This window comes from Bactrocera tryoni, chromosome 2 (assembly GCF_016617805.1).
Source record: "Bactrocera tryoni isolate S06 chromosome 2, CSIRO_BtryS06_freeze2, whole genome shotgun sequence".
Lineage (NCBI taxonomy): Eukaryota > Metazoa > Arthropoda > Insecta > Diptera > Tephritidae > Bactrocera > Bactrocera tryoni.
The window spans coordinates 62285103-62298217 of NC_052500.1; the positions used below are offsets into that span (position 1 = coordinate 62285103).

Consider the following 13115-nt stretch of genomic DNA (forward strand, 5'->3'; position numbering starts at 1 on the left):
TGGAAATGACTACGAAATAATGCAAATATGCATATTTCTAAAGGTCATTAATTTCTTTCAAGAAATGAATGATCCTGGAAAGTATAGTCTTAACTTTTCAACGGCCAACGCAGAGCGTTTCAACCAAAAGGAATTCATTCATTAAAATCACCACTCAGAAGTCGTTTTATCCGTTGTAAGCGAACGATTTTCGAAGAAACATCATTTCTAATATGCCACAAGACAAAATTATCACCAACCAAAAATTGCTATTGTAAACATTCCATTAAAGATACTTGAAACAAAAACTTCGAAAATAAATATAGAGCTAGAAGAGAAATCAAATTCGCCATATATGCAATTGAAGAGGAATCAAAGAAGATTATTCAGCTACCAGTAAACGTCACAGACGGAATTTTCTTGTTTCAAACCACAACTATTTCCGAAGACATTGTAATATCAGGTGGACTTTATACTGCCGAAAATAATCTTTGTTATATGAAGTTCATAATTTTTCAAGCCAAGACAAACAATTCTGCTTAGATACATATTTAGAAGTACAAAACCGCACAGAACAAGATTATTTTGAAGTCAACTTAATGGAAAAAGAAAATAACGAAACGACATTCGATAGTCAGGATTTTAAAACTTATGTATATACGAACTCAGCTCCTTAATAATGAGGAAATTACTCAACTCAAAAAACTCTGCTTTGAATTTCCGATGCTTTTTTTCAAAGATGGAAATACCTTACCTTTCACTAACTTAATCAAGCACAGGATTAGAACCACAGACGAAATTCCCATTCACACTAAAACATTTCGTTATAGCCAAAAGGAAACACAAGAAATTAGGAAGCAAATCGATAACCTGCTGGAACAAAATATAATTAGACATAGTTATTCTCCATGGAGTGCTCCAACGTTCCTAGTATCAAAAAGAATGGACGCTTCAAATAAAAAAAAACGGTTAGTGGTAGATTATCGCAAACTAAATGAGAAAACTATTAAAGACAAATATCCTATGCCTAACAACAACGATGTGTTAGATAGAATTGGCAGGGCTAAATAATTCACAGCATTAGATTTAGCTAGCGGTTATCACCAAATCGAGATGCATCCGAAAGATATAAACAAGACGGCATTTTCCACAGAAGGAGGACACTTTGAGTTTGTAAGAATGCCATTTGGACTTACAAATGCCCCAGCGACTTTCCAAAGGGTTATGGATAATGTTTTGGCCGACCTGAATGGCAAATGTTGTCTTATATATCTAGACGATATAATAATATTCTCGCCATCTCTTCGGGAACATATTAAAGATTTAAAAGCAATCTCTAAAAAATTAAATAATGCTAACCTTAAACTGCTACCTGCAAAATCTGAATTTTTGAGAAAGGAAATCGAGTATTTAGGTCACATAGTTACTGACAGAGGAATCAAAGCAAATCCAAAAAAGATTAGTGCTATAAAATCATTTCCCTTTCCAAAGACCAGAAAACAAATAAAATCATTTTTACGTTTGCTTGGATACTATAGAAAATTCATTAAAGATTTCGCTACGATTACAAAACCCCTAACTCAACAATTAAAAGGTAAAGATGCAGTCCAAATTGGCAAAAAATTCGTATCCGCATTTGAAGATTGTAAAAACCTATTATGTAATGATCCATTGTTTGAATATCCGGATTTTTCAAAACCCTTCACTCTTACGACAGACGCAAGTAATGTGGCACTAGGAGCAGTCCTTTCCCAAGGCACACCTAATAATGAAAAACCAGTATCATTTGCTAGTCGCACACTTACAGATACTGAATTAAAGTATTCAACCCTAGAAAAAGAAATGTTAGCCATTATATGGGCCGTCCTTATCTACATGGCCAAAAATTTGAAATCTCATATAAAAAAATTCTGAAAATGTGGTAGCAGATTCACTTAGTCGCATTTCAGCGGAAGTACACACCAACATTTCTATAACAAATAATTGTAATGAAAAGACAAACACAATTTTGACCGTAAATAAGCCAATTAATGAATACAATATGCAAATTATATTTAGAATCCATACAGATTCTCAAATAATAACATCAACTCATTTCAAAAATAAAATCAGGAGAGTGGTCACGGATAGTTCATTTGATAATAAAAAAATAACAGAAATATTGAAAACAATATTAAAACCAAATAATGTATACGCTATTTTTGCTGCAGATGAAATTTTCAATATCATTCAAGATGTATTAAAAGAATTTTTCTTACCAACAAATCTTTACCAAATTGTAAGAGCTATTACAATACTGAAAGACATTGAAAATATTGAAGAATTATTTATAGAAATGCAAAATTATCATATAAACAGCAACCATAGAGGCATAGACGAAACGGTAGCTCATTTAAAGAGGGAGATATATTCTACACAACTTAAAACTCAAACCTCCCGATTAATTAATAGTTGTGATATTTGTCAAACAGCCACAAAAACTACCTTATCCAGAAACAGAAATCCCAGATTTTCCTATGCAAATATTACACATCGACTTATACAGCATCAATGGCAAAATAATTTTAACAATTATAGACAAATTTTCAGAATTTGTAGCTGGATATACCATTCCAGCAAGGGATGGTCTGAATATAATTAAAGCCATGAGAACTTTCTTTGTAGTCTTCGGTACTCCTAAAAAACTTATCTGCGATCAAGGCGCTGAATTTGCAGGAAAAATATTTAAAGACTTCTGCCAACAATATAATATTCAAATACATTTCACGTCTTTCCAACAATCATCTAGCAATTCACCAGTTGAGAGGTTACATTCCTCCTTAACAGAAATTTATCGCTTAATAATAAATAAAAAAAAGGAGAAAAAACTGGATTGTGACCATAATGATATTCTTACAGAAACGTTTACTACATATAATAATGCTATCCATTCTACCACTAAATACACTCCATATGAGATTTTTTTCGGTAGACCACATTTATTTAACAAACAGACGACCTTTAGCAACGAACATGACTATATACAAAAACTTAATGATTTTCAGAGAGTAATATATCCCGAGATTAAAGATAAAGTTGAAAGAAAAATGAAAATTGGAACCAATAAGTTGAATAACGTCAGGCAAGATCCGAAAAGGCTAGAAAATAATGATGTAATATTTAGAAAAGAAAATAGAATAAATAAGCTTACACCAAGATTCACAAAGCATCAAGTACTACGAGATAAAGGTCCAACATTTATCACAATCAAAAATCAGAAGATTCACAAATCAAAAGTTAAAAGAAGAATAAAGATACAAGAAGCTCAGTCCAATTAAATGTTAAAAAAAAAGAAACAAAATGATATGTATTTATGTTAGAATGTACAGTATATACGCTTAAAATTCGGAATGATAAGTAATATAATAGTTATAAACACTGTATTAATAGAAGAAGCTATGTACGCAATAAAAAATGTATTTATGTGAAATTTATGGAAATACAATGTATAAGCTCAAAAGTCGGAATGATAAGTAATATAATACTGTATTTATAGAAGAAGCGATGAACGCAATGAAAAATGTATTTATCTAACAAGGCAAATTAACAACAGCATACTATACTTATTCATGTTATATAAATCGAATAAACTATCAACCATACTTAATCTAGACTAGAGAAGGGTCACATTTTAAGGAAGGCACCTTTGTTCGTACCGTCAGATGTGTGACCATTCCGGACCTCACTCAGTAATTAGGGGGGAGGAGTTACCTTCTCTACCCTATTTGTACAGATGCTGGAGAGTTTAGGAGAAGAGAAGAGAGAATCACTAAGCATATATTTTTTTCTTTTAGAGAGAATCCCGAAGCGGCTAGTTTTTACAGAGAATCGTGATTTTTTTAGGATAGAAAAAAACAAGCAAATGTAATGAAATTTTTACGTCATTTTATAACATATTTAAGCTTACTAAAAACATTTTTTAAAAATTAAAATATCGAAATGCAGCCCACTTTCATCTACTTTTGTGCACCACTGCGCAATTGAAGTGTCCATTGGCGGAAAAAATGTAGGTCGCAATTTTTGTCTGAAACAAAAAAATCCAATGGATAATTAATTTTCATTAGTCTTTCTTCTATGTGAACCTAAAAAAACCCGAAAAAAACGCAAAAATCAAAGTTTTTTTTAGATTTGAAAAAAAAAGTGCAAAAAACCTAACTTCAATTTACCAAAAAATTAGTTTAGAATTTTGTTTCCAAGAACTTTTTAGGTTCACAGAGGAGGTAATAAGATACTGAATCTAATAACCTTTGGTTTTATACGATTGGTTGAATCCTTTTTTTGTAATTTTGGCCGCCAATTTTGGAAAATCCCAAAAATGAAAACTCGAAAAAACGCGCTCTATAGAGCGGCTGCAACTGCCCGAACGCTCGCATACCTGCTCGGCGCCCGACTGCTTTTAGTGCTGTATCTTCGAAAATAGTCCGAATTGTCTTTCCAAAATTGACAGACATATTCTTAGATATATTAGGAACAGATTTAAGCAATAAAAAAAAATCGATTTTTTGAGCCTCCTAAAGCAGGCTCCCCCCTTAAGTTGACATAAGACCACAACGCCAGTGCATTTGAAAAAATTAACACCACGTATTATTCCATCATAGTTGTTAAACAAAATATTATGTGCAAATGAAACATATTTATATTAAAATCTCGTAATAAGATGTACTAGGTACTTATATAAAATGAAGTGATTTGTTTTAAATGCTCCTTATCAGAATCATCATCATCCGTTTCAGCTAAAGCATCGCGTATGGTTCCATCATGCCTCATATTTAAATATTCTTGATGGTAACTGCTTGGTATTATATTTTTGCTGCATAGCTCTTGTAAATCTTTGTATTTAGCAGCTGAAATTTTGAGCTCTTCAACGTATAAAGATGTGGGTCCTTTTCGGACAGTAGCTCTGTTTGCTGTCGATCTGATGATGGAATCCATATTAATTTCGTAATTGTCACTATCTTCAAAAAAACCGTATTTAAATCTAACAATATGATTGTTTTTATTAAATTGAACAACCCTTAATAATTTAAAATTAATTTTTAATTTAGCTGGTAATAAAGCATGTGAAAAGGACTTCCAATCCATGAAGTCTTCATACTTTAAAACATTTACAATGTAGCTTTTAGGATTATATCTAGCATTAGTAATAATAGTTGGCCACTCAGAAGGAGCCCATACTGTTTTATTACGAACAAAACTTTCAACAGTGCTGTGAATAGAGTCCACAGGCATCATGGTGTGCCCAGGTAAAAGATAAGTTATCTTTACTTGTGTAATTTTTATTGCGGTTTTCAAGAAATTAATTAACATTGATATCATCGCATGGTTTCGATTTTGCCTAGCACTGCTAACAGAATATAAATTAACAACGCTATGGGTACCGTTTTGCTCTAACATATTCAAATACTTAAAAAGAACTGTAACTATTTCATTACGTCCCCTTTTCCCTTGGGATTCGCTCCAAACGTAACAATATCCATCCTTTGTGCCGCTTTCATATATACTTTCATTATAGAATGTATATTTTCTCGAGTAATATAAAGTCACACTTTTGCCATGTGGAGTATTGAGGACTTTTTCTAAATCAAAGCTTACGCATAAGGAGTTTGAGTCATCTAATTTGCAAATTTTTTGGTCTTCTAAAAACAATTGCTTACATTTTTCTTTATTCATAATGTGATTTTTATATTCAGTGGTTTCTTCAAAAATATTTCTGTCCTCAGGTGATAAATTTTTGCACTTCTCACAAAAAGCACATTTATCTTTCTTAGGCAAGTGGAATCCAATCGGCCCTGTCGTAGAATCCGACTTGGAATTGGTTTTTGTCGGAAATGAAAACCGATATCGGTTTCATTTGGTGTCGCGAAATTCTATCGGAATAAGCTTTTTTCGAACATGAGCAAAACCGATATTCGAATCAGCTGTTCCATTGATGTGTTAAATTAAATTTACGCTTATTTGTAAACAATAGAGCATTTTTAAATTATTTGAACTGTTTTGTGAAAATTCAAAGAAAATAACTGAAATATATTATGGCAGCTGCAATTGCCATATTACTTATGATGGAGGAGGAGCAGCAACACAGTTTAAAGCGGCGAATATTGCGAGATAAGAGCAACCCTCTCGAGCTGCCGGAGTCAACGTATACAAAACTTTACTTCAATGGCTATGTGTTTATAACTCACTTATTTGCAGATTTATTGCTCAATATCGCTTAAACAAAGAAGCTTTTGTTATGGTATTGGACAAAATTCAGCCACGCTTACGTTCATCGACGATTCCCGCAGTGCTTCAACTTGCTGCAACGCTTCGTTTTGTGGCCGAAGGCGCATATCAGCGATCAGTGGGAAATGATGCAAACATAAGTATGGCAAGAAGCACTATATCTGAAGTGCTAACACGAGTGATAAAAACATTAGAACATTCTATATGTAATCAATGGATACAACTTGCAATGGGAGCCAGTGAAAAACAACACTCCAAAGACTATTTTTATAACAAATATAGAATTCCTGGCATCATTGGCTGCATCGATGGAACACATATTAAAGTTATAAAGCCTTCCACTGATGAACACCTCTACTTTAATAGAAAAGGATTCTTCAGTATGAACGCTATGATTGTAAGAAATAGAAAAAGTTTATGCACCAAGTTACAATTAAATGTATATGTGTTTACTTTCAAAGGTTTGCGACAGTAATATGACGATTCGTGCAGTAGATGCAAGGTATCCTGGATCCAGTCATGATGCGTTTGTTTGGAGCATAAGCACCGTTCGACAGTACTTTCTTAGGAGGTACGAAATTGGCGATCGAACTTCCAGGTTACTAGGAGACAGTGGATATGGTATTGAACCGTTCTTGTTAACTCCATACAGAGATCCTGAGTACGGCTCACCGCAAAATACTTTTAACAGGGCTCATTCTTCGGCACGCAATGTGATTGAAAGAATGATAGGCCTTTTAAAAAGTCGCTTTCGATGCTTACAAGGTACATTGCAATATAACCCACAAAAGGTGGTTAAAATTGTCAATGTTTGTTGCGCACTGCACAACATCTGTCGGTGCTATAACATTGAATGCCCCAATATAGAAACTATCACCGTTTCCACAGAAGTTTACGAGGAAAATTGTGAAATTTTATCACATGGTAGAATGCAAAATGAGGGCCAACGGATCCGAAACGAAATAGCAAACGCTCTTTAAATCTATTGTTCTTTTGTTAAGGCACACAACATGAAATTGTTTATTTAATTACGTAAATCCTTAAATTAATTAAATTATAGAATTCTTTGTACATATGCAAATAGTTTTATTTTAACGTATTTTAAATTAGCCATACTCTTCCAAGGGATCATACTCCTCCTCCTCATGTTTGCGTGATACTCCAAGCATTTTTTTGCTGAATTTTTTGAATTCCTGTGTTAGGTTATTAACCGCGCTAACTAAAGCCTTGTCTGTCTCCCTCCCATTCTTTGTCGTACTCAAGAAACTTTTTTAGCCGCTCATTTGTTGTTTCTTTTGGCGTAGGTTTTTGAGCGATAGAGGTGTCAAGACGAGGATCGTCATCGCTTGATATTAAATATTCTTCCTCGAGACCAAATGATAGTCCCGAAACCCCTCCACAAATGCGTACAATGGTTTCCTCCGTTTGGTTCAATGTATACTTAGAAAATGGTCCTCCACCAGTGGCTCGGGCTTCGATTTTATTCTGCGCCAACTTCTTTTTCACTTCGCTTTTCCAGTCCGTCCATATCTAAAAATAGGAGAAAAGAATTAGAAAATGGATTGGATTTCCACAAGCATGAGAATGAAAGCATTGTTGATTACCTTCTTCCAACCGTTCACATCCTTTATTGGCGGGCCTGCGCTGTTAAGCGACTCTGCTAATTGTTGCCAAAGGGAGTCCACAAGCGCCTTTTCTCGTTTGGTAAACCCTCTGGCGATGTCGGGATACTTCTCCATAAACTGCAACAGTACATCATTTTGTCCTCTATTTTTATGTTTTCCCCTGGAAATGTTGAAATAGTATCAATGGTATTTTAATATTCAAATGTGAATTACATTTTACACTTTGGACAAAATATATGTATGTACTTACATTTTATAAGAAATAGTAGCTAAAGCGTGTAAATATGGCACATAAAATAAAAACGTTAGCGATCGTCTGACCGTTTTGTTTCCGATAAGAAAACCTACAAACCCGGAATTCGCGACACCTTAAACCTATTAAAATGCGTTTCGAACATGAAAATCGATAAGATCGGATTGTGCGACAACTTTCGAAAAAAACTGTCGGATTGAAATGTGATACCGAGAAAATCGGATTCTACGACAGGGCCGAATATTAACCAATGGAAAGCAAATCGTTTGTAGATAATAAAATATCTTGGTTTCATTCTTTTACACGTAATTATTCATTAGATTTTAATTAATTTACAAAAAGGTCTATGGTATTTCACTATTTCCATCGTACAATGTATAAGTGATGCTCCCATACCGTAAAAGTTCAATATCGAAAAAGATATGTACGTTCGCTCACTTATCGATTATATCGATAAAGCAGGTATTGAAAAATGTTTCACTTCACAAATCAAAGTTCGTAGACTCAGTGACTGATCCCTTTAATGAGTCGTTTGAACTGCATGAGAAAAGTGCGGATTTAGACAAAGTGCTCGTCACTGCAGCTGAATGGATGAGCATACAAGGAGATGAAAAAATTTGTAATGATGGACGTACTTAAACTACTCTCCGTTCAATGAAAAGTCACTTATTAAAAGGTAATTAACGATCGCTCGTAATTAAAGAGAAATAAATGCAAAATCAAGCGAATGTCAAATCAGAATGAAATATCAATTTTTAAAACGTTCAAATATCACATTTTTAGAATCTCCTTTACATTATATAGCTAACTTTTTTATAACCGAGTGAAATAAGACATCAAATATTCAGGTTGTTGAAATAGTCAACATTAAACCCCGAATATCTGCGTGAAAGTTCAAGACGGTTTATTTATAAATTTTTATAAATAATGTTACATTCCGATACACATTTGCTTGTCCCTAAATCTATTCTTTCCTAATTACATGAGAGTGTAGCTAGTAGTTACCTTCATCAATTAATCGAATGATGAATTCTAATTCATTTGAATTTTCTTAACGTATGTCGAAAATGAAGAAAAGTACGGCCACATCGATCCTTGGGAGTCCACGCATGCGCAGATGGACACATTGTCATTGATATCATTAATTTATTAGTATTTAAAGAACAATTAGGGCTACAATGAAAATTCAAGGATTATTTTTTACCTACAAATAATAATTTTACCTACAATAATCCTAATAGTCTTAAAAAAAACTTCTTCTTCGGGTTCTTCATCCAGATAACAATATAAAGGATTATTGCATTGTTTGCTAGCACAGTGACCAGTGACGATCAGATACTGGGTAGCTTTGACCGATCGTGAAATTTTGTGCTTGTCGAAATTGAAGCAGCGTGGGAGATTAGTTTGACGTTGAATGATCTCGAAAAGTTCATCTGTCCATCTACCTAAGGGGCGTTAGGAAGTAAATAATTCCAATATTTAATTATATATCATCACAATGTCTAAAAATTAAATTTTTTTTTCAAATGAATGGTTAATGGAAGATAATAGAACAAACAAAAATTCTTCATATTTGTGCCAATAATTGATGGAAATTTTTACTTTTTATTTTTCATTCATTTAATAATGCGGTACAAATCACTTTCCACAATTGTTTCAATGAATGATGGAGATTTTTTTATTATTATTCTGATAGTAGCTAATTAAAAAGGAAAATGTTCATTATCGCCTTATTAATTGATGAAAAAGGCAAGAATTGGCATTCATTAAAATCGTCTACTGAATCTTAATTCAAGTTTGCTGGTACGTAACGCATTGGACTCGCTTTTGCAAATTTCATATTATACTCATTGATTTTAATATTAAGGAAAAATCCCCAATGATGAGTTTCCACTCAAAGTTCAATTTGAATGTGGCTGCCCTATTTCTCATTACCGAAATGATTTTACTTTTAAGAATCTTATTTTCCATTGAAAATAATTAAAAAATTGGAATAACAAATTTTTCATTTCTTTTGAGATTTAGTGTCGTTATACCAAAATGTTCAATTTCACTTGGTATTTTAAATATTGTGAATTTTATGTTTTTTTTAATATATATTCCAACACCACCAAAACCATCTTGTCTGTTGGAATATGCGTAATTATAATTGTTTAGACTTGTATCGTTGTTATTGGTTAACCATGTTTCAGCTAATATAGCTATATCTATTTTATTGTTGTGAAGACAGATTTCTAATAATTCCTTGTTTCCTTGTGTTTAAGATTGCCGAGATTAAGTTCTGGTTTTGGGTGTAGCACCCCACGTTTATTATCATGAGGACTGATCTAATATATCAGCCCTCACTTTATACACAGCCTTTGAATTATTACAATTAAATATTAATTATATAAAAATTGTCTTACAGAATAGTTGTTAAGATGATTTATATCTTTGATGTATGTTAAATGATGTGTCCGATTGCCTCCGATTTTTATTCCAAAAAAAACCAATGTTGATGAAATGAACTGATACACTTTATGATTGCAGAAAGAAGAAGGGAAGAACCCAGCCACATTTTCCATTTATAGCGTGGCTAGAGTGTTGTAACTGTATAACATTATCACTTTACCATGCGAGAGTATAAAATGTTCGGTGACACCCGAACTTAGCCCTTCCTTACTTGTTCTTTTCTCTTTTTATACTCTCGCAACAATGTTGCTAAGGAGAGTATTATAGTTTTGTTCACATAACGGTTGTTTGTGAGTCCTAAAACTAAAAGAGTCAGATATAGGGTTATATATACCAAAGTGATCAGGGTGACGAGTAGAGTCGAAATCCGGATGTCTGTCTGTCCGTCCGTCCGTCTGTCCGTCCGTCCGTGCAAGCTGTAACTTGAGTAAAAATTGAGATATCGTTACGATGAAACTTCGGTACACGTATTCTTTGGCCCCATAAGAAGGCTTGCGCCGAAGATGGGCAAAATCGGCCCACTGCCACGCCCACAAAATGGCGGAAACCGAAAACCTATAAAGTGTCATAACTAAGCTATAAATAAAGATATTAAAGTGAAATTTGACACAAAGGATCGCATTAGGGAGGGGCATATTTGGACGCAGTTTTTTTGGAAAAGTGGGCGTGGCCCCGCCCTTACTAAGTTTTTTGTACATATCTCGGAAACTACTATAGCTATGTCAACCAAACTCTATAGAGTCGTTTCCTTCACGCATTTCCAAATACAGTTCAAAAATGGAAGAAATCGGATAATAACCTCGCCCACCTCCCATACAAAGGTTATGTTGAAAATCACTAAAAGTGAGTTAACCGACTAACAAAAAACGTCAGAAACACTAAATTTTACGGAAGAAATGGCAGAAGGAAGCTGCACCCAGGCTTTTTTTGAAAATTGAAAATGGCGTGGCCTCGCCCAATTATGGACCAAAAACCATATCTCAGGAATCTATTTAGACCAGATTTCTCAACGAAATTCGTATATAATATTTTCTTAACACCCCTGATGACATGTACGAAATATAGGTGAAATCGGTTCACAACCACGCCTTCTTCCAATATAACGCTATTTTGAATTCCATCTGATGCCTTCTCTGTATAATACGAGTATAAACATTAGGAACCAATGATGATAGCGGAATAAAACTTTACAAAAATACGGTATTTGAAAAATATGTAAATGACGTATAATGAAATCTCGATTATCACTTTATCATCCGAGAGTATAAAATGTACTTATGCAAACAAAGCTTTGAAATTAGTTAAGAGGCCTTTTTGAAATTTAAGGAATATTTAAATATGGCTCAACGGAGTAATTTTTAATTTGATATGCATTGATCTAACTGTATATATTTGTGTTTACATATATCCTCAGATTAGTTGTGCACAATTATAAGTGCCTAAAAATGTTGAAAGTAAAAAAATGAAAGCACTTCTTTCAATGGCTTCTGCAAACAGTCTTGTCGTCAGTTGAGACGGTACATTACCTTTTTTTTGGGAAAATACTAGGGTTTCGGATCATCACCAGATGTTCTTGTGACTCCACTAAAACAAGTCTTACCAATGAATAAAGGCTTAATATGGACATGCGTTCTTTTCAGTCTCTTTATAGGTCTAGGAAGACCTCGAATAACTATATTTTTATCAGACTAACTCTTGCATTTAGAATTGGCAAAACTTATCTAATTTAATAACTTTTCTATGGTATTTTGGCTTTAGTTCACCCTTCAAAGTGTTGTTAGTTATCAAAGTGGTGAAGCTTCGAAGATAAATTTTTGGAATTTTAGTTAATCCATACGTTAAGAAATCTATACTATACAGTGTCAGTGTTCAGCTAGTAAATTAATTTAGTTAGTATTAGTAAAATATCGCAAATTGTATATATAAATATGGAAACAGCGAAGTAGTAGCAGCATCAACATATATAAGAAACCCAGATGTGCAACAATATGGCTATTGTAGCGAATTTTGGAAAACTGTGTTAAGGCTGAGCGGAAAGGAACGCCCCAAACCGGTTAAACGGCTAAAGTAGTATTTCCATCGACCATTTTGAAATTAGCAAATGAACACATAAAAGTTATATACAAAAAGGCACGAAAAGACACACATACATATAAAATAGCTAAATATATACATAAAACGGCAGGCTGCCAATACTTAGACGACAAATAAAACACGCAAGGGTACACACGTTACAAGTACAGAAAAACGAGTGAGCACAAGAAACGTAGCATACACTCAGGCGCTTTAAAATGCTACATTTTAATCCATTCTAAATGGCTCAAGTGCTCGCTTTTGCTGTTTTTATTCTTTTTGTATACCCTTTATTCGAACGCCAACTTTCGCTACTTTTTATTTTTATTTTGACTCTTTTACATTTTATATCCGAACCCCTCGCTCTCCGCCCCCCTCTCGCTGACATACATTTTGCCTTATTTGCTACGCTTTCGTTAATGTACTTGGAATATCATAATTGTTGGATTTAATGCTTCTTTGAAGCTGCCTTA

At 33.6% G+C, this 13115-nt stretch overlaps 2 protein-coding genes across 2 annotated transcripts; one reads left to right on the top strand and one right to left on the bottom strand.

Annotated features, from left to right (window-relative positions):
• Nucleotides 1-5967: 5967 nt before the first annotated feature.
• Nucleotides 5968-7260, top strand: LOC120768618 (putative nuclease HARBI1). The gene is made up of 3 exons (XM_040095384.1): nt 5968-6157; nt 6211-6637; nt 6702-7260. Exons 1-3 carry the CDS (start codon nt 6048-6050, stop codon nt 7218-7220), a joined length of 1056 nt encoding a protein of 351 aa, XP_039951318.1. The 5' UTR covers nt 5968-6047; the 3' UTR covers nt 7221-7260.
• A 195-nt stretch (nt 7261-7455) lies between these two features.
• LOC120768824 lies at nt 7456-8024 on the bottom strand. Its single transcript, XM_040095577.1, has 2 exons — nt 7845-8024; nt 7456-7770 (listed from the first exon to the last, which is right to left on the bottom strand). Exons 1-2 carry the CDS (start codon nt 7977-7979, stop codon nt 7456-7458), a joined length of 450 nt encoding a protein of 149 aa, XP_039951511.1. The 5' UTR covers nt 7980-8024.
• Between the last annotated feature and the right edge of the window lie 5091 nt (nt 8025-13115).